The following is a 20,506-nucleotide window of genomic DNA, read 5'->3' as shown; positions in this document are numbered from 1 at the left end:
ATATTGGCGGTAAAATTTAAATTCGTGAACCGGCATAATTTAAAAAAATTGGTGTTTTACTGTTTTAAAGGTCAGGTCAGGATTTCAGGAAAGCAGGATTCAGGACGTAAGACTAGAGACTTATAATCATTATTCCAAGGAAATTTGTCATTCTCCTATAGCGGTTGCTACTACATGCAGTTCGTCATAAACTTGGTATTAAAAAATGTCTGTATCACTTCACACCGATGTAGGTGATATTAAAATTGAGTTATTTTGTGAGGATTGCCCAAAGACTTGTGAAAACTTTCTTGCTCTTTGTGCTAGTGATTACTACAATGGTTGTATTTTCCACAGAAACATCAAGGGATTTATTGTACAGACTGGAGATCCAACACATACAGGTAAATAGCCTCAGTTAGAAAACATAAAGCACAACGCTTGTTCACTCTTTTGGATAAAGGGATTCTTTTAAGTGGGTTAGGGGGGACATTTATACGGTTTCTACTCGGATAGCATCCGGGTACAGGACCGGATAATCTGATCCTATCCTCTTTTCTACACGGATTCTATCTGGGTTATACCGGGTTCCATTTCCGCCCGGGACGGATTTTGTCCTATTTTGTCTTCCGTCTATCTTCCCATTCATTTGAGAGTTCCTAATAATTGGCTCAAAATGGATTGGAACACATGACAAGCCCAAGAATATTGGCGGTAAAATTTAAATTCGTGAACCGGCATAATTTAAAAAAATTGGTGTTTTACTGTTTTAAAGGTCAGGTCAGGATTTCAAAATACTTGAAAAAAGGCGCATTGTTTTTGTGACGTCATGAAAAATGGCCGCTTTTCAAAGTTGAGAAAAAAGAAAAACTGAAAAGAAAAAGAAAAACTCTCTGTTTTCTTTGCCGATTTTTGCCCTGTATTCGAGTAGGTATTGTGGTAAAATTACATCCATCTTCACATTTCCAGGTAAGAAAAGAAACCCCGTCCCTCGACCGAAATCAGAATTGAAAACCCCTCCAACTTCCAAAGAGATGACACAGCTCTTCTTCATTCCTCTTTAGATTTTGGATACCCGCTTTTTCTTTTAAATTTAAAAAAGTTATCTGTCTGTTATCAGCTCATCACCTTCCCCCTTCCCCGTAGGTAACTACCACCTTATCAGTAATCTGGTGCTAACCTTATAGGTTTCAGCTTAGACATAGAATCTAAAAAGCCAATGTTGAGGAAACGTACCTACTACGTAGGTATGGAAAATAAAAAAGGCTACTGGTTAACCTGGGCATGTTGACAGTGTGTTTATGTAACGGGCTAGGATGGGCTCGGATGACGTGAGATAGCTGTCCCGGCAGCAATTTTTAAAATTCATTTTATATTTATTTTTGTTTGCTTTGTAATTTGCCAGCCTAGTTAGCTTAGTTGTTTTTCTTTTTGAAATTCGCGCTACTCAAATACGACTAGGTACTGATAAAAAAAAGCGCATTTTTTCTGAACTTAAATACGCTCAAACAAAAAATATTGGCGGTAAAATTTAAATTCGTGAACCGGCATAATTTAAAAAAATTGGTGATTTTTTGCAAAAAGTCTAAAGGCTAAAGGTCAGGAAAGCAGGTAGCAGGATTCAGGAGTCTTGGTAAGACTAGAGACTTATAATCATTATTCCAAGGAAATTTGTCATTCTCCTATAGCGGTTGCTACTACATGCAGTTCGTCATAAACTTGGTATTAAAAAATGTCTGTATCACTTCACACTGATGTAGGTGATATTAAAATTGAGTTATTTTGTGAGGATTGCCCAAAGACTTGTGAAAACTTTCTTGCTCTTTGTGCTAGTGATTACTACAATGGTTGTATTTTCCACAGAAACATCAAGGGATTTATTGTACAGACTGGAGATCCAACACATACAGGTAAATAGCCTTAACACTCCTAGTCTAATAATTGGCTCAAAATGGATTGGAACACATGACAAGCCCAATAAATTAAATTCCAATTTGATGTTTATTTTTCTCTACAAAACCTTGGGCCTTTTAAAATGAACAATTTTATTTTATTATTATTATTTTTCTGTTTCATAGGTAAAGGAGGCAATTCCATTTGGGGAAAGAAGTTTGAAGATGAGTTCAAGGAAACATTAAAGCATTCAGAACGTGGTATTGTCTCAATGGCCAACAATGGACCTAACACAAATGCAAGCCAGTTTTTCATCACATATGCAGCACATGCCCATTTGGATTTAAAATACACAATTTTTGGCAAAGTCATAGATGGATTTGAAACCTTGGACAATTTGGAAAAATTACCAGTGAATCCCAATCACAAACCTATTGTTGATACAAAGTTAAACTCAATTACAATTCATGCAAATCCCATGGCTGGATAAAAGAATGAGGTACTAACAAGATAATGATTGATACAAAGTTAAACTCAATTACAATTCATGCAAATCCCATGGCTGGATAAAAGAATGAGGTACTAACAAGATAATGAAAAAAAAAGGAAATTCACTTGTAAAATTGTAAATAAAAATGTATTCTATTATAAAAGTATTAAAAAATAATAGAAAGTAATACCACTGGTTGATAGAACAAAACAAGCAATGAAAGGAATTTTAGGTTTTCAGGGTGCACTCACCCTAAGACAGTTGAAACCCTAGTTAAAAGGTGAATTAGAAAAGCTTGATATGAACTTGATACTGCACTGACTACTACACTACTGTGGTTGGTGATTGCAGGTACACCAGGTGCACTAATTAGACAAAGAAGATATCCGTCCACCTACTATGGTAAATGTGCATACAAAAGAACTCTTTGGAAAATTTTGATTTTCAAGCTATAAATAATAAATGATCCACATCACATGGCTTTTAAAGAATGCATCATTTTAGGTAAGAAATGGTATGACTAACCTTCATATACATAATAATAAAGCTAGTAAATAGTATGTATCAAAAAATGGATCTTTTAATTAACTGACATTAGTTATTAGAAATCACCAAATATAGAATCTGTATCAAGACCTTCAAATAAGTTGTTCACTGTTGTTGATAAATCTTCACCCTTGTTCACACCATTTTGGGATAGAACACTTACAGAAACAGAACCACTATCCAACTTTGTTCCTAATTTACTGTGAGATAGATTATTCAAACAGAAATCACCAAATATAGAATCTGTATCAAGACCTTCAAATAAGTTGTTCACTGTTGTTGATAAATCTTCACCCTTGTTCACACCATTCTGGGATAGAACACTTACAGAAACAGAACCACTATCCAACTTTGTTCCTAATTTACTGTGAGATAGATTATTCAAAGATTGCTGGGGTTGGAAGGAAACATTTGACCCAGACTGTGAAATAGCTGGTTTGTTAAATATTCGAGATGAACTTGGTGAAACCATTTGATTGCTTGATGATGGCTGATTGGTGGAATGAATGCGATTTCTTGATAAAAGTGGAACATTTGGGGTGGAAGTTCTGGGTGGAGCATTCATTTTTGCAAATTGTTTCTGCTGATAAGAGTTGGGGGTAGAATGATTACTTCTGCTTCTACTTTCCAAGTTTGGAGTAGGTGTTCTATGAAGTTGAGGTATGGAACTGGATGTGTTCAAAGATATGTCCAGACTAGTGTTGAGAGATCCATCTAAATCGGTGAAGTCAATATCTTGGCAGGTACTTTTGATTTCAGACAGTCTGGATGTTCCTGGATTTAGAAAGAAAACAAAAGTAAAGCTTTGTAAGAAATACTGGTATTATTCTGCCAAATAAATTTCAGGGCTATAGATCTTAGGAACTGGCTTATGACACCACCACCCATGGATTTTTGATCTGTTGTATTCACTATTCAGGTACCTAACTCCAATAACCATCCAGAAATTGAATACTACAAAGAAGCATAAAGTGGATGCGTAGGAACTGGCTTATGACACCACCACCCATGGATTTTTGATCTGTTGTATTCACTATTCAGGTACCTAACTCCAATAACCATCCAGAATTTGAATACTACAAAGAAGCATAAAGTGGATACAAATGAAATGTTTTACCTTCATCAGGTGGATAAATGACAGCCAAGTTGTTAGGTGTTATGAGAAGATATATACCACGTGCTTGACCACTCTTCAACACTCCCACTTTTTTCAGTAATATCACAGAGCCTCTCCTCAGTTCAACAGGAAATTGTTCAAGCACCTCCGAGTTGACATAAGCCTGAATATCACCTGATAGTAATATCACAGAGCCTCTCCTCAGTTCAACAGGAAATTGTTCAAGCACCTCCGAGTTGACATAAGCCTGAATATCACCTGATAAAGAAAGCAAAAATAAAACAATAAGAACATCAACAATGTATTATCAAAATCACAGTTCAAACCCCGGAAGTGGCACTTTTTGTTTAAAAGTGATCATTTCTCGCGAATTTCAAATAAGAACCCCTATTTTTTTATTTCATTTTTGAACTCTACGTCGAATTTCATACGCGATTTCGATATCACCATTGAATTTCAAAATCACAGTTCAAACCCCGGAAGTGGCACTTTTTGTTTAAAAGTGATCATTTCTCGCGAATTTCAAATAAGAACCCCTATTTTTTATTTCATTTTTGAATTCTACGTCGAATTTCATACGCGATTTCGATATCACCATTGAATTCGCCATGGGCCCTTTCCTATTTTTAGAACAAAACAGAACTTCAATATTCCAAGCCATTCAAAAGTTACAAGGGGTCTGACTACGACTTCTGAGCCATGCTGTATATTAGTTCCAAAAAATACTGTCCTACCTCTTTTTTTTTTATATACCAAACCTTACACTTGGTTGTAATTCTCAAAGCTAGCCCTTAGACAAGACGTCTTATATTGACATTGTTGGATAACTTTTAAACATGGTTCATATCTCATCTGCACTTGCAAAGGAGCCCAAAGTCAATGTCAACATGAGACTGTTAAAGTACCAACCTGAGGTGTCTCTGAGAGTTACAAACAGTTCTTGTCCAGTGTCCATATTTGATACTGCTGCCACTAAGAAAGGATATTTCAGTGCCTTGGACTTACTAGAAAATGCAGCTCTCTTCAAGTGAGATATATTGAACTTTTGAATACCTGGGAAAAGGTAAAATGTTTTTATGTGAATGCTGGAGGGGATATTATATCAAGCAGCTCAATAACATCAAGGATCAACTTTTGAATACCTGGGAAAAGGTAAAATGTTTTTATGTGAATGCTGGAGGGGATATTATATCAAGCAGCTCAATAACATCAAGGATTATGTTGATTTCACTACTTTCACTGCCTATCCTTAGGTACCTGACTGTAATACAATACAGGTAGATACACAAAGAAGAAGAAAAAATATTCATAGCACAAAAACACTGAAGTAAACAAGTTACAAAGGGCCTATCCTTAGGTACCTGACTGTAATACAACACAGGTAGATACACAAAGAAGAAGAAAAAATATTCATAGCACAAAAACACTGAAGTAAACAAGTTACGAAGTACTCATTGAATGTGAAGTATGTACCTGTTATGCTAGACTGTCTAATATCTTGAATGGCACATTTCCATGCTATTGTTTCACAGACAGAACTATACTGCGAGCTTGCAAGTTCAATATCATGTTTGTCTCTAGAGTTATTTGCACACAGATTGGAAGAGAGATTGTTGTTTGAATTGATGGGTTGCAAAGTTGCCTGGAAAACAGAATTTGACATGAGTGTGTTGACTATGTACATAAGCTAGGCAAATTGTATTTTAAAGCTAACATTTTTGTTTTGTCACAGGAAAAAAAAAAAAAAAAAAGACAATACAATGCATGAAACATGAAGAATCAATAATAAATAATGAAGGATGACTAAGCATATCTTTAGATTTAGAGCATATCCTTTATTCCTTACCCTTTCAGGAAGTAGTCCAGCAGGACCAGGAAATTTTCTTTTGGTAACTTGACCGCCACATCTATGGGGTTCATTGACATTTTTACTACCAGTTAGTATATTATTATTCTTCTGTGGGATATTGTTAGGGGTTATACTGGATTCCTCTTCTGAACTTTGCTCAATGATGGAGTGAACAAAGTCCAATTCATGTTTTTTGGTAACTTTCCTTTGAGGACTTGATACACTACATGATTGATTCTTCTGGGTAGTGTTTCCAATACTTTGACCATTGTAATGAGGATTCCTCTTCTGAACTTTGCTCAATGATGGAGTGAACAAAGTCCAATTCATGTTTTTTGGTAACTTTCCTTTGAGGACTTGATACACTGCATGATTGATTCTTCTGGGTAGTGTTGCCAATACTTTGACCATTGTAATGAGACAAATCCTGGAAATGAAATAATACTTGAGGACAGGTTTCAAGGGGAAAAAACTATCTGACTGGAGTGATACTGGATGCTAGTGCATGACTGCTCACTGGCCTTGTGTTCATCCAGACATAATGGTTGTTAGTTGGACAGTATTAGGCCATAGTTCTCTAAGAATTCTTAGAGGTAACAATGTCATGTCATGATGCAGTAGACCTCAGATTGAGCAGTTTCAATTGATAAAAAACTATCTGACTGGAGTGATACTGGATGCTAGTGCATGACTGCTCACTGGCCTTGTGTTCATCCAGACATAATGGTTGTTAGTTCTGAGCATACTGTTGGACAGTATTAGGCCATAGTCTCTAAGAATTCTTAGAGGTAACATGATGCAGTAGACCTCAGATTGAGCAGTTTCAATTGACCCCAATAAATTAAATTCCAATTTGATGTTTATTTTTCTCTACAAAACCTTGGGCCTTTTAAAATGAACAATTTTATTGGCTCTACATCACGAGCATTACCTCTGTGGGTCTGTAGCACATAAGGCTACACAAATTTTTGGTATTTAAATATTACTATTTCTCCATATCGAACTTGTCGATGATGTGGTCAAGTGGTCCTACCGTAATATTACCTTCTCTCCTCAATGAATTGTTGTAGCTTGTATCTTTTGAATTGAATTGGTTCTGTTATGTTGAGGGTTGTTTCAGCTTTGGTTTGGTAATATTGGCTTTCTACAAATTCTGTTATGGAAAGAATGACTTTGAAAATAAATTACTTGAGTAATGAGTTAAAAATGTCAGCTTTGGTAATATTGGCTTTCTACAAATTCTGTTATGGAAAGAATGACTTTGAAAATAAATTACTTGAGTAATGAGTTAAAAATGTTGAAAATTACTTGAGTAATTATGTACCTAACTAAGTACATATCTAATCTGTGGTCAAGAGCACTCACTCTCAACCGGGGAGGTGTTGTGTTCAAATCTCAGCTAGGGTGGAAATTTTCTAAAGTGGTAGGTACCTAGGGGAGGTGTTGTGTTCAAATCTCAGCTAGGGTGGAAATTTTCTAAAGTGGTAAATGGGTACCTACCAAAATACATTCTGGGGAGGTGTTGTGTTCAAATCTCAGCTAGGGTGGAAATTTTCTAAAGTGGTAAATGGGTACCTACCAAAATACATTCTTTTTTTTTTACTTATAATGCTCTGATGTTACAGAGAAACAATTTGAGTCAGAATCAGACCTTCGCACACATGAGAGCACTCACATTGAGTTGACATGCAAGTCCTGTTTCGAATTCCACAGTACTGCCCAGGCACTACAGAGGCATACCTGTCCCAATCCAACGCTAGTAGAACCCCTCTTACCTTCCCCCTGTACTGTGTGTGGTGGGATCTTCGAGTCTCTGGATCAGCTGAAAAAGCACATGAAGGTTAGGGATTGTTTTATTATTATTATTTATTAGAATAGAATAAGCAACCTATGTGGCCGAGTGGGTATTACACTAGGTTTGCACGCCGGAGGTCCCGGGTTCGATTCTCGGCGGGATTGTTTTTTTTTTCGGTAGCTAGTTCCATTGAGTAGCGACCAGTGGTAGCATTACCAGTGTACTAATAGAATGAGATTAAAAAGTCCCTTTACTCCCATAGTCCAAACAAGGTCATAAATTTGTATTTGGAACCAAAGGGACAAAATAGTTACTACCATTTTCCATTACCTTCTCTCCTCAATGAATTGTTGTAGCTTGTATCTTTTGAATTGAATTGGTTCTGTTATGTTGAGGGTTGTTTCAGCTTTGGTAATATTGGCTTTCTACAAATTCTGTTATGGAAAGAATGACTTTGAAAATAAATTACTTCCACAAATGCAAGCCAGTTTTTCATCACATATGCAGCACATGCCCATTTGGATTTAAAATACACAATTTTTGGCAAAGTCATAGATGGACTTGAAACCTTGGACAATTTGGAAAAATTACCAGTGAATCCCAACTAAGTCAGATTTTCGAGTAAAGAGGCCCCATGTTAGACTTACCAGTACCACATAAGTCAGACACTATTAACACCTTGACTTGATGTTCCAGTCAAGTGCGACACATATCACTGAGTGAGATTGAAGAGGAGATCTATGCTGCTGGTGATAGTAATGAAGACCCTGTTGGTGTAAGCATCATTGAAATTCATGTCCCGGGAGAGAATCCAGAGACTGAGTTCCGAATTTTGACCTCGGAAGATGAGAATTTGACTATCACATAAGACAGAAGAGGCCCATATGTCAGATTTTAGAGTAAAGAGGTCCCACGTAAGTCAGATTTTCGAGGAAAGAGGTCCCCCATAAGTCAGACTTTCGAGTAAAGAGGTCCCACATAAGCCAGTCTTTCGAGTAAAGAGGCCCCACGTAAGTCAGACATTCGAGTAAAGAGGCCCCACGTAAGTCAGACTTTCGAGTAAAGACGAAAAAAAAAAAAAAAAAAAAAAAAGACTCTGGTAGTATACGTATGAGTGTCTCTGTATAATAAAGCTATATAGCCTATATATTTTATCATTATCATATCGTATTACGTAAAGGTACCTATTAGCTACCTACCTTCCAAATTATTATCCTAAAAGAGTAAGAGTTCAGTAGGCCTACAATCAAATAAAAGTATAATAGATCCATCTATGTACTTCTGAACTCTTTACCTCTACCTTTAATGTCGCCATTCACGTAAATATAAATTACCTACTCAAATACCTTAAGTACTTACCCACTATACCTCCCTAAACACAATTTATTATCCGTCTTCATTGCGTCTATAGCTGTACGCTGTAACGCAAAACGTAAAATGCATATTAATAATAGGTCGAGGAAAGAGGTCCCCCATAAGTCAGACTTTCGAGTAAAGAGGTCCCACATAAGCCAGTCTTTCGAGTAAAGAGGCCCCACGTAAGACTTACCAGTACCACGTAAGTCAGATTTTCGAGTAAAGAGGCCCCATGTTAGACTTACCAGTACCACATAAGTCAGACATTCGAGTAAAGAGGCCCCACGTAAGTCAGACTTTCGAGTAAAGAGGTCCCTCTTGAGTTAAACTTTCGAGTAAAGACATCGCACATAAGTTAGACTTCAAAATGTTGACTCATCGAGTGAAAGTATGAAATTTGGAGAATGAGGATCTTTCTTTCATGAGATGGATTTTGAACTGCGAGATTCAGTATTCTTTTAGTATCATGGTTACTCAGCACTAAGAGCATTCATACGAAAGAGCAGCAATCAAAACACTCCTAAAGCTTTGCACTTTTGGAATGAACCTTGCTTCGTTGCAGGTCAATCCCAAATTGAAAGGACCAGCTCGAGGGGGTGAGTACCATAATCTGCCCTTTACAATAAAATCACTAGTACCTACCGATAATATTGTTTCATACTATTTATTTTACTTAATGGTACAGAGATAGATACTCAAAGCTAACATACCTACTTACCGTTACCGAGCATAAGTTAGTAATCCAGCATTTTAGCCTTGTACAAATTCACCAGCAGAGCTTGTAAGTCGCAACGCTAGATATTATTTCAGTAGATCTGAGAACTCTAAGCAAGTATCACTTATTTCCACATACAGGGAAAATATACTTAGATACTATACTTACCTGTAGTGAACCTACGATATTTACAAATTTTAACGTCAAGATTTCATCAAATTTAAACGTCAAGATTTTAACGTCAAGATACAAATTTTAACGTCAATATTTCATCTGTTTCACCCTTTGACTAAGTACAACTTGAGCGAGCAACTTTGGGTTAAACTTACCATATAAATCGTGATAAAACAGAGGTAAAAGTTAGGCAACATTGAGCCTGAATGTACTTTGGACCGGTGACCATCCAGTCGTCAATTTTCTACGCATTGTACCTAATTGTCCTTTCAGTACGAGTATGTAGGTATACCCAAGGATATGCGTATTATGTAGGCATTTACAAAAAGCCCACTCAGAGGATTAGGTGTAAGGCCAAACAATCCTAAAGGATGGGTTAAGCTTCTACGAAGGATATGCAGGTGATTCGAAGTAGTTAGGGCCCTACCTGTGTCATAAATTTAGGAGGACTTTATTACCGCCCCAAGAAAATACTTAGTTAACATAGTAGCATAATGCATGGTTGCCTACGGATAAGCCACAACAAATATCACCTATGCTTATACGTAAACCTACATGACTAGGTCAGAAATGGGACCAGCTCGAGGGGGTGAGTACCATAATCTGCCCTTTACAATAAAATCACTAGTACCTACCGATAATATTGTTTCATACTATTTATTTAAAGAGCTTTTATACTATTTGAAAATTTTAGAATAATATGTAATATTTATGTAATAATGCTGTTATATTTTGTACTTTGTGTTCATTGATGTAATTATACCAAGGAAGTTGTACCTATTTTTATTTATTACAATTTATCGCCCTTGAAATTCTTCATTTCAAACAGATTTCAGGAAATTCCCTAAAATAGCTTTTTAATCAAAAGGAATAATTTAGAGACAGGGTAATAGGTAACTGTGACGTCAGTACCTACATACCTATGTGACGTAAGTACCTACTTTGGGTATCTAATGAGCTAATGACCATCTATTTTGGTGAGTTGTTGATTCACCTTTGCTGGGTTAGTTACTTACCGAATGACCAGACTTCATAACATCATAACTGATGTTTGTGACATTATGGAAATGATGGGTCCTAATTGACCGAGTTTAATTGAGAAATAATTACCTGCTATTAATAATTAATTATGTGCCTATTTTACTTTAATTGATAAATTGAAACGTGATATTTTTCTTCGTTTAACGAATCTTGGTCGTACATGCACCTAACAAAAAACGTTAGAAATACAGGTCCCCGAACACTGAACGTAACGGCGAGCGTGGTAATCATTTGAATGGGTGTCTGTTAGGGCACGTCTTGTACTAGTGGTTGAATCGGGATTTGTTCCTTTTTGTCAGGATTGTTGATGGACTATTGAATCTCAGCAAGATAAAGGAGACATTTGTTAGATATCAGCGCCCGTGGGTATCAGTAAGGCATGGCCGTTCATGTCACTCATCCATTTAGTGGTCTTGCTCGGCATAGCTTAACAAAAACGAACCGGAAAATAGCCTATAACCTTCATGGGAGTGCAAGCAATAAGTTGAAAAAGTTTCATAGCAATGGGATGAGCGGTTTGGCCAAGCATAAAGTTCGAACAAACACACACACAAACAAATATTCATTTTTATATATTAGATAATAAAATTTTCAAGTAGTGCTCGGCGTAGCTTAACAAAAACGAACCGGAAAATAGCCTATAACCTTCACGGGAGTGCAAGCAATAAGTTGAAAAAGTTTCATAGCAATGGGATGAGCGGTTTGGCCAGACATAAAGTTCGAACAAACACACACACAAACAAATATTCATTTTTATATATTAGATAATAAAATTTTCAAGTAAGTATCTACCTAAATATCTAAGCATTCTAAGCTAAGTACAATATGAAAAAACAAAAACTCATCGACAGTACGATGTCATTCGTTCATTTTAAACTCTTCACTCCTTTTTAACTGTAACCAGAGTCTTATCTGTTTAGGATAAAAATCGCCCCGGGCGGAAACCGAACCCGCGACCTAGTGATTTCAAGACAGGCACGCTACCTCTAAGCTAACTACTAACTAGGCTGACTTGTATTAACTTCATTCTCAAAATGAGACTCGAGGGCTATAGGTAGGTGATACATTTGTTATCTGGATCTGTTTAGACTCTAAACTTATTCATTCTCAAAATGTGGCCCAGGCTTTAGGCAGGTGATAAATTTGGTATTTGAATCTGTTTAGATACTTTAGATTCTAAACTTACCGCTCTGCTACCAACTTATTCTCACTAAACTGTTGTGTACCAACTTATTCTTTCAATTGACTTGGTAACTCTGCCCAACTAGCAACAATTGATTTGGCTGTGTGTAAAAGGGGGTGCCAATCAACTGGACTAAGGAAGGTCAACTTTTCACTTAATGCTAAGGGGACAAAAGTTTCATAAATGGTATATTTTCCAATAAACATAATACTTACTACATCTTCTATTTCAAAATCATCCTCATCAAACATGATTCTAGTAAATGCCTGAAGACAACTTCACAGGAGAACAGGTGGAAATACTAGGAGCACTTTTTTTTTTTTTTTTGAGGAAAATGTAAAGTGATTAACTTTCACTGTTAGGACGTGAGTAGGTAGTAATACCGGAGTCTTTCCTATCGTACCCAACATGAGGCTTCAGAATGCAGAGAGTCAGTTCCATAGTAGGTTGTGGTTTACCTGAAGAAGCAATTAACATAAATTAATTAGCAAATCAGTACGAATTTGTAATATAAAAACAGTAGGTAAGTCCTGGACAGGTCACCACCTGTATCATGTACCACTGGCTTTTCCTGACCCCACTCAGGCTGGGTGAGGTTAACGTGGGTAAGCAGATAGCTTGTCTCCAAATGGAGAGTAGGTAACTATAAACTTTGGCTGTTATACAAAACAGAAGGTATTTGCTGAAAATATGAGATCATCAGAATATGATGCTCTCAGAATACCCAAGTACCTAATTGAATAGCTACAGAGAGAGAGGCAAGAATCGTTCCGTCCTTCCACATCCACAACACTTTTCAGCAAATCAAATCTGCATCTGCATTCTGCAATGATTCTGCACTCTGCAGTTGACTGCTTGACTGCAACTTGCAACTGCAACCTGCAACGAGAGAGAGGCAAGAATCGTTCCGTCCTTCCACATCCACAACACTTTTCAGCAAATCAAATCTGCATCTGCAATGATTCTGCAACTGCTCAACTACAACCTACAACTGCAACGGCTGCAACCTGCATACCTGCAACCTGCAAGGTATCAAAATTTCAAATTTAAAAATTCCCGCAAAATATAAAGGCGTATTTTCTTACTTGAAAAAAGGCGCATTGTTTTTGTGACGTCATGAAAAATGGCCGCTTTTCAAAGTTGAGAAAAAAGAAAAACTGAAAAGAAAAACAAAAACTCTCGTTTTCTTTGCCGATTTTTGCCCTGTATTCGAGTATTGTCACGTATTGTGGTAAAATTACATCCAAATCTTCACATTTCCAGGTAAGAAAAGAAACCCCGTCCCTCGACCGAAATCAGATATCAGAATTGAAAACCTCTCCAACTTCCAAAGAGATGACACAGCTCTTCTTCATTCCTCTTTAGATTTTGGATACCCGCTTTTTCTTTTAAATTTAAAAAAGTTATCTGTCTGTTATCAGCTCATCACCTTCCCCCTTCCCCGTAGGTAACTACCACCTTATGTGACCTTATCAGTAAACTGGTGCTAACCTCTTCATTCCTCTTTAGATTTTGGATACCCGCTTTTTCTTTTAAATTTAAAAAAGTTATCTGTCTGTTATCAGCTCATCACCTTCCCCGTAGGTAACTACCACCTTATGTGACCTTATCAGTAAACTGGTGCTATTATAGGTTTCAGCTTAGACACAGAATCTAAAAAGCCAATGTTGAGGAAAGGTACCTACTACCTAGGTATGGAAAATAAAAAAGGCTACTGGTTAACCTGGGCAAGAATCTAAAAAGCCAATGTTGAGGAAAGGTACCTACTACCTAGGTATGGAAAATAAAAAAGGCTACTGGTTAACCTGGGCATGTTGATTATAAAAAGTAAAAAATGAATTCAGATTGTACAAGTTGCGGAAAAAAAATCAAAAATTCGAATTTCCCGCCAACTTTACATGCAAAAAGGCCGATGATGGCCTATCTCAGCCCTGTACATAAACACAGCCTGAATCTACCCCTTCCTGAGAGATCATCTAAGATCATCTTTGTTGGTGATTTTATCAGATGAGTGACCTAGGTATCTACTACTGACATCCTTTTTCCATACAGTCTGGGCTAAGTTGTTGTGAAGATTCAGTTTGTTACCACATTGAAGAAAACTCCCATCAGTAAAAACTGTAAGAGGTTCTTGTCTCTTATCTGTTTTTTAACTTGCCAATTTTAGATAATCAACTTACTTAATGTGATAGTTATGTAAATAAGTTATGAATTATTTTCTCATTTCCAGGATGTCCACATCAACATTACACTGTGGTCCTAACATTCTGGAGTCCTATATGTCAGATGAAGACATGATAATGGGGAAAGAAGAAAATATAGAATGTGAAATCATCATGGTTCACTGCAGACTCTGTACAGCCATTACACATAAACAAGAAGGGTTCAATATTTTTGAAAGTGACAAAAATATAGCTGATAAAATTGCCCGATGCTTACCCATACTTATTATACCTCAAGATAAGTTCTCCAAATACATCTGTGAAACTTGCTCAGATCAGCTGGAACTCTGCAATGATCTAACCATTAAATCAGTGGAAGCAGAAAAGTTGTTCAAAAAACAGGTAACTACATATGAATACCTACCTATTTCTTTCTAAGTACATCTAGGTTGCACTAGCTTGAAAAGAAGAAAACTGATTTTGTTGCTACAATTGGTGTCACAGCAAACCTATTTGACTAATGATTGTATTTTTTGATTCTTATTATTTCAGCTAGAGGAGGAAGAGCTGGCAAAACAAATGTCTACTAAAAAGGAGAAAATTATCAACATGAATCAAGAGACAAAAAAGTAATTTTCCTTGCCATTAAGTATTTACACAATGTTGACAACTAAGTAACCCCTTCACTTTCTTGGCTAAGTAGAAGATAAGATGAGAATTTGACTATCACATAAGACAGAAGAGGCCCATATGTCAGATTTTAGAGTAAAGAGGTCCCACGTAAGTCAGATTTTCGAGGAAAGAGGTCCCCCATAAGTCAGACTTTCGAGTAAAGAGGTCCCACATAAGCCAGTCTTTCGAGTAAAGAGGCCCCACGTAAGTCAGACATTCGAGTAAAGAGGCCCCACGTAAGTCAGACTTTCGAGTAAAGACGTCGCACATAAGTTAGACTTCAAAATGTTGACTCATCGAGTGAAAGTATGAAATTTGGAGAATGAGGATCTTTCTTTCATGAGATGGATTTTGAACTGCGAGATTCAGTATTCTTTTAGTATCATGGTTACTCAGCACTAAGAGCATTCATACGAAAGAGCAGCAATCAAAACACTCCTAAAGCTTTGCACTTTTGGAATGAACCTTGCTTCGTTGCAGGTCAATCCCAAATTGAAAGGACCAGCTCGAGGGGGTGAGTACCATAATCTGCCCTTTACAATAAAATCACTAGTACCTACCGATAATATTGTTTCATACTATTTATTTAAAGAGCTTTTATACTATTTGAAAATTTTAGAATAATATGTAATATTTATGTAATAATGCTGTTATATTTTGTACTTTGTGTTCATTGATGTAATTATACCAAGGAAGTTGTACCTATTTTTATTTATTACAATTTATCGCCCTTGAAATTCTTCATTTCAAACAGATTTCAGGAAATTCCCTAAAATAGCTTTTTAATCAAAAGGAATAATTTAGAGACAGGGTAATAGGTAACTGTGACGTCAGTACCTACATACCTATGTGACGTAAGTACCTACTTTGGGTATCTAATGAGCTAATGACTATCTATTTTGGTGAGTTGTTGATTCACCTTTGCTGGGTTAGTTGCTTACCGAATGACCAGACTTCATAACTGATGTTTGTGACATTATGGAAATGATGGGTCCTAATTGACCGAGTTTAATTGAGAAATAATTACCTGCTATTAATAATTAATTATGTGCCTATTTTACTTAAATTGATAAATTGAAACGTGATATTTTTCTTTGTTTAACGAATATTATAGGATCTTGGTCGTACATGAACCTAACAAAAAACGTTAGAAATACAGGTCCCCGCACACTGAACGTAACGGCGAGCGTGGTAATCATTTGAATGGGTGTCTGTTAGGGCACGTCTTGTACTAGTGGTTGTGTACTAGTGGATCGGGATTTGTTCCTTTTTGTCAGGATTGTTGATGGACTATTGAATCTCAACCATTTTCCCTTTCTCACTCTTGGCAGCTAACAGACTCTTAAATTCAAGAAAGAGAACCACCAGCAAGTTGGGAATTTATTAGGTACTTAACCCTTTTGTACCTACTAAAATAAAAGAAGAAGAAGAATCTTGGAACTGAGCTGAGAACGGTGCTTGTTTTGGACACGTTCCGAACTTTTCGTCCTGTTGATACATACCCCTTGCTTGTCTTATGAACTTTACTTCTACTTTTTCCTATGGAACTATGCAAGTGTGTAGTACTTCCTAGCTCCTAAAAAGGGTGGGGTACCGTTTTGCCCCGTGTTCCTCTACCAATATTTCAATTCTGTTGTCCCCAGGAAGTCCACGTTCAACTCGATCTCGAAGATTATTCGGAAGAAGTTGTCGATAGTGATATGCCCAGCGTACACAATGAAAACTACATCGCCCCAGACCCCTTGAAAGTCAAGAAATTCGAATGCAAGAAATGTTTCCGTTCGTTCACTAACTCGACAGTACGAGAACGATCACGTTTTTCTCACGAGTAAAGAGGGGGAACTTTAATTGTGTTATCAGATAACAGATGAAAAAAATATTAGCACGACCTCTTTGGTCCTTGGTAATTCTAGTTTGGCTCAATAAAATTATTCTAGCGAAAATCGGGTACAAATCTCTGACCCAGTTATTCTCAAAGTTGGGTCCTAGGGGGCGATGAAGGACTTCGCGACCCACGGGAAAATATAGTATAGGGACCGCTTAGCGTTCAGAATTGAAAAAAATGGACCTCGTAGAGAAGATGTTTGGGAACCACTGGGAGAATAAACCTGGATTATTAATTATTAAACGTTCAACTCGATCTCGAAGATTATTCGGAAGAAGTTGTCGATAGTGATATGCCCAGCGTACACAATGAAAACTACATCGCCCCAGAACCCTTGAAAGTCAAGAAATTCGAATGTAAGAAATGTTTCCGTTCGTTCACTAATGCTGGAAATCTGGCCCGACATGAGGTCACTCATTTACAGCAAATAGCGTGCGATGTGTGTGAGAAGAAATTTACTACGTATAGCTTTATGGTAAGTATTGTTCACTTAAATAATTTGTCATTCGTTCATTTTAAACTCTTCACTCCTTTTTAACTGTAACCAGAGTCTTATCTGTTTAGGATAAAAATCGCCCCGGGCGGAAATCGAACCCGCGACCTAGCGATTTCAAGACAGGAACGCTACCTCTAAGCTAACTAGGCTGACTTGTATTAACTTCATTCTCAAAATGTGGCCCAGGGGCTTTAGGTAGGTGATACATTTGTTATCTGGATCTGTTTAGACTCTAAACTTATTCATTCTCAAAATGTGGCCCAGGGGCTTTAGGCAGGTGATAAATTTGGTATTTGAATCTGTTTAGATTCTAAACTTACCGCTCTGCTACCAATTTATTCCCACTGAACTGTTGTGTGAATATTTTCAGCTAAAACATCGGCGGGAGCATGGTGGAAATCTATCTTTCGACAACTGTCACATCTGCAAGGAAACATTTTACAAACACTCAGAGCTGGTACGACACTTGGAACGGGAACACAATATACCTCGCAGTGAGAGCTCTCCCTGGTGTTGTAGATTTTGCAACAAGAGAATGATGACCAAGCTCAGTTTAGGTAAGCTTTACCTGAATAATATCCGGGGCCAAACTCGTTCAGATTTGCTTAATCCAAAAGTTAAACTTGAACGGAGTTTTAACTCTCTTTGTGAACCTGGCTAGATAAGGAAATGATCTTCTTTTTCTTCGTCTTTTCCCTTGTTCAGTAGGGCTCCGCGTTTATCATCAGCCTCTCAGTCAGCCCTATATAGGGTGATTGCTTTGGGCTGACATTTGGTTTTGGCTACAAATTTTACGAGTGGATGCCCTTCGCACTTAACCTTTGGTATTTCTTTAGTAAGGGAAATTCAGGCTGGTCTACTCCTGTTTAAAGTCCCCCAGCCAGACTAAGCTAGTTTACTTCCTGTTTGACGTCTCCCAGCCACACTAAGGTGGTCAGCTCCCTGTAGTCCATCAGCCAGACTAATACGTAGGAAATGATAATAATAGAAAAATGATAATAATTTTGCAGGAATTCATGAGCGTATACACACCGGCCAGCGCCCGTATATTTGTGACTGGTGTGGTGTAGGGTTCCGGTCCAAGGCGAACCTATTACAGCACCAGCCTGTACATACAGGACAGCGGAAATACAACTGTACTGTGTGTGGCAAGGCCTTCTCCAGGAAATCCTTTGTGACTACTCATATGCGAGTACATACAGGTAAACTTACGGGAAAGTTCGGGCAGAAAATGTCCGCCCTGTCTGGTATTCAAACCCAGCACCTCCAGATTGAGAGTCATCAGACCACTCAGCCACAGAGGTGGGCTGCATACAGGCAAAACTATTGTTGAGAATTATAGGTACGGCATTTGCGGTCGAGTATGAAATTATACAGGAATGTTTGTTTGCTAAAAACGGTGGCAAGGCCTTCTCCAGGAAATCCTTTGTGACTACTCATATGCGAGTACATACAGGTAAACTTACGGGAAAGTTCGGGCAGAAAATTTCCGCCCTGTCTGGTATTCGAACCCAGCACCTCCAGATTGAGAGTCATCAGACCACTCAGCCACAGAGGTGGGCTGCATACAGGCAAATAGGATACTATGGTAGAGAACCGATACAAGGGTTCCATTCGAATGTATCCATAAATAAATTAAGGTTGAGTTGGTTCGAGAAAGACTATATCGATTTTCAAATTTATAAAATTTAGGTAATGAAATAAAAACTGGGTTAATGATGTAAATCTGCAGCATTTATCACTCTCCTAGTCTCCTCCCAAATACTGATAAAATTCTGACATTCTTCTTTCTTCATCCCCAAAATAAACTTGAGAGTTAGTAAATAAACTTTTGACATTTTGCGTTTGATTGGGGATTAAGCACATTTTCAATTACCCTAAATGGATTTTAAACTGACTTGTTGCGTAAATTTAATACCTACAGGTTATACCTATCAGATAGGTAAAAGTAATTACCTACCTACGATTTCTTGAACTTTATTTCGCTGTTGGCGTATTTAGTTGGGTACTTCAGCAATAAAGTTACCTAGTCTGTATCTTTCAAAATAAATACCTCCCTAGAGTTTAAAGATAAATCCAGTAAAAAATAGATAAAGAGACGGCAAGTCACTCTTTCAACATCTTATCCCTTTAACATGACAGTACCCTAGAAGTAAGCATCAACATTAACAGATAAATCCAGTAAAAAATAGATAAAGAGACGGCAAGTCACTGTTTCAACATCTCATCCCTTTAACATGACAGTACCCTAGAAGTAAGCAACATTAACAAATTGGAATCCGAAATTTTATGATGTGTAACATTATGGTGGTGATGCACCATTAGCTAACTTGAGTACCTACCTATCTAATGCATTTGAAAAAGGGTCACAGAAACCTCGTTCAACATAATTTATCAGTTGTATTTCTCAGGGAAAGGGAAGTAAGGAAAAGAAAGATGATGAAGAAAACGAATACGGTAAACCTGAAGATTTTATTCCCGACGTATTTCAAGCTGAATTTTCCAAAGAAAATGACAAATTATTATCGTATCTTGAGTTTTGTGACCACCACTGTAGGTATATGATTCAATTTAATTGATTTGACATTACAGTCTGCCATCCTAAGATGACCTAAATCTAAGAATTCTGACCTAAATAAGTTATGCTTGAACAAGTTATTCCCCTATTCTCCCCAACAGGTGATAGACCGTATGATTGTGACGTATGTGGTGCCAAGTTCACACAGGTGGGAGATATGAGACGACATAGGAAGAAACACGATGAGAATGGAGGCAGTGCGAAGGACAAACCAGGCGCCTATAACAAAACGTGAGTAGTGTGTTTCTAAGATTTCATCAACATAGTCCTTTATTAATGCCAAAGATCTCAAAATCTGATAAAATGTTCTACTCAGTGACGTTTCTTCCCCATCTTTTCTAAAGGTGTGTCCACACATAGTGTACGGCCGTCAATCGATGTGACTTTATTGAGAATCGATGTGGATCGACGCGATGGTCGGTCGACTCTGTTTGGACACAACAGCTAGACAGAAACCTCGTTCAACATAATTTATCAGTTGTATTTCTCAGGGAAAGGGAAGTAAGGAAAAGAAAGATGATGAAGAAAACGAATACCTACGGTAAACCTGAAGATTTTTTTTTTTCCCCGACGTA

General features: G+C 37.3%; 4 protein-coding genes across 12 annotated transcripts; 3 read left to right on the top strand and 1 right to left on the bottom strand.

Annotated features, from left to right (window-relative positions):
* Window positions 1-47: 47 nt before the first annotated feature.
* On the top strand, window positions 48-9,672 carry LOC103516313 (peptidyl-prolyl cis-trans isomerase-like 3). 5 transcript variants are annotated; one of them, XR_003393449.1, is made up of 4 exons: window positions 1,619-1,889; window positions 2,058-2,246; window positions 8,225-8,337; window positions 9,188-9,672. XR_003393449.1 is itself a non-coding variant. In XM_026828750.1 (3 exons), the coding sequence occupies exons 1-2, from the start codon at window positions 206-208 to the stop codon at window positions 2,360-2,362; spliced, it is 483 nt and encodes a 160-aa protein (XP_026684551.1). In that variant the 5' UTR covers window positions 48-205; the 3' UTR covers window positions 2,363-2,371; window positions 2,452-2,740. The 5 variants fall into 5 exon arrangements, 4 of the variants coding, with proteins under 4 accessions (XP_026684551.1, XP_008479499.1, XP_026684550.1 ...); XM_026828750.1 differs by lacking the exons at window positions 1,619-1,889; window positions 8,225-8,337; window positions 9,188-9,672 and adding exons at window positions 48-383; window positions 2,452-2,740 and having other exon boundaries at window positions 2,058-2,371; XM_008481277.3 differs by lacking the exons at window positions 8,225-8,337; window positions 9,188-9,672 and adding an exon at window positions 2,714-3,016 and having other exon boundaries at window positions 2,058-2,371.
* LOC103516314 lies at window positions 835-15,000 on the top strand. Of its 5 annotated transcripts, none has more exons than XM_026828751.1 (3): window positions 835-948; window positions 14,369-14,702; window positions 14,853-15,000. In XM_026828751.1, exons 2-3 carry the CDS (start codon window positions 14,370-14,372, stop codon window positions 14,931-14,933), a joined length of 414 nt encoding a protein of 137 aa, XP_026684552.1. In that variant the 5' UTR covers window positions 835-948; window position 14,369; the 3' UTR covers window positions 14,934-15,000. The 5 variants fall into 5 exon arrangements, with proteins under 5 accessions (XP_026684552.1, XP_008479501.1, XP_026684554.1 ...); XM_008481279.3 differs by lacking the exon at window positions 835-948 and adding an exon at window positions 13,266-13,401; XM_026828753.1 differs by lacking the exon at window positions 835-948 and adding an exon at window positions 13,483-13,585.
* LOC103516321 lies at window positions 2,616-12,544 on the bottom strand. Its single transcript, XM_026828746.1, has 9 exons — window positions 12,354-12,544; window positions 6,296-6,301; window positions 5,872-6,153; window positions 5,499-5,667; window positions 4,935-5,078; window positions 4,221-4,283; window positions 4,026-4,136; window positions 3,135-3,682; window positions 2,616-2,969 (listed from the first exon to the last, which is right to left on the bottom strand). Exons 1-9 carry the CDS (start codon window positions 12,387-12,389, stop codon window positions 2,964-2,966), a joined length of 1,365 nt encoding a protein of 454 aa, XP_026684547.1. The 5' UTR covers window positions 12,390-12,544; the 3' UTR covers window positions 2,616-2,963.
* Window positions 15,001-17,105: 2,105 nt separating the features above from the next.
* Window positions 17,106-20,181, top strand: LOC113470376 (oocyte zinc finger protein XlCOF15-like). Its single transcript, XM_026828747.1, has 4 exons — window positions 17,106-17,332; window positions 17,724-17,910; window positions 18,364-18,555; window positions 20,033-20,181. The coding sequence occupies exons 1-4, from the start codon at window positions 17,150-17,152 to the stop codon at window positions 20,164-20,166; spliced, it is 696 nt and encodes a 231-aa protein (XP_026684548.1). The 5' UTR covers window positions 17,106-17,149; the 3' UTR covers window positions 20,167-20,181.
* The last annotated feature ends 325 nt before the right edge of the window (window positions 20,182-20,506 follow it).

Source organism: Diaphorina citri, unplaced genomic scaffold (genome assembly GCF_000475195.1).
Source record: "Diaphorina citri unplaced genomic scaffold, Diaci psyllid genome assembly version 1.1 scaffold1544, whole genome shotgun sequence".
In the NCBI taxonomy this organism is placed as follows: domain Eukaryota; kingdom Metazoa; phylum Arthropoda; class Insecta; order Hemiptera; family Psyllidae; genus Diaphorina; species Diaphorina citri.
The sequence above is the reverse complement of the archived record's forward strand: the minus strand, read 5'-3'. Positions and strand labels throughout refer to the sequence as shown.

Excerpts from the sequence above, each read along its gene's own strand:
- LOC103516313 (XM_008481277.3), top strand. The coding sequence starts at position 1,712 with ATGTCTGTATCACTTCACACTGATGTAGGTGATATTAAAATTGAGTTA. Across the intron at positions 1,890-2,057 it reads TGGAGATCCAACACATACAG|GTAAAGGAGGCAATTCCATT; the intron begins GTAAATAGCCTT and ends TCTGTTTCATAG.
- LOC103516321 (XM_026828746.1), bottom strand. The coding sequence starts at position 12,389 with ATGTTTGATGAGGATGATTTTGAAATAGAAGATGTA. Across the intron at positions 4,284-4,934 it reads AACTCTCAGAGACACCTCAG|GTGATATTCAGGCTTATGTC; the intron begins GTTGGTACTTTA and ends TTTCTTTATCAG. Across the intron at positions 3,683-4,025 it reads CATTTATCCACCTGATGAAG|GAACATCCAGACTGTCTGAA; the intron begins GTAAAACATTTC and ends TTCTAAATCCAG.
- LOC103516314 (XM_026828751.1), top strand. The coding sequence starts at position 14,370 with ATGTCCACATCAACATTACACTGTGGTCCTAACATTCTGGAGTCCTAT. Across the intron at positions 14,703-14,852 it reads AAAAGTTGTTCAAAAAACAG|CTAGAGGAGGAAGAGCTGGC; the intron begins GTAACTACATAT and ends TTATTATTTCAG.
- LOC113470376 (XM_026828747.1), top strand. The coding sequence starts at position 17,150 with ATGCCCAGCGTACACAATGAAAACTACATCGCCCCAGAACCCTTGAAA. Across the intron at positions 17,333-17,723 it reads TTACTACGTATAGCTTTATG|CTAAAACATCGGCGGGAGCA; the intron begins GTAAGTATTGTT and ends GAATATTTTCAG. Across the intron at positions 18,556-20,032 it reads TCATATGCGAGTACATACAG|GTGATAGACCGTATGATTGT; the intron begins GTAAACTTACGG and ends TCTCCCCAACAG.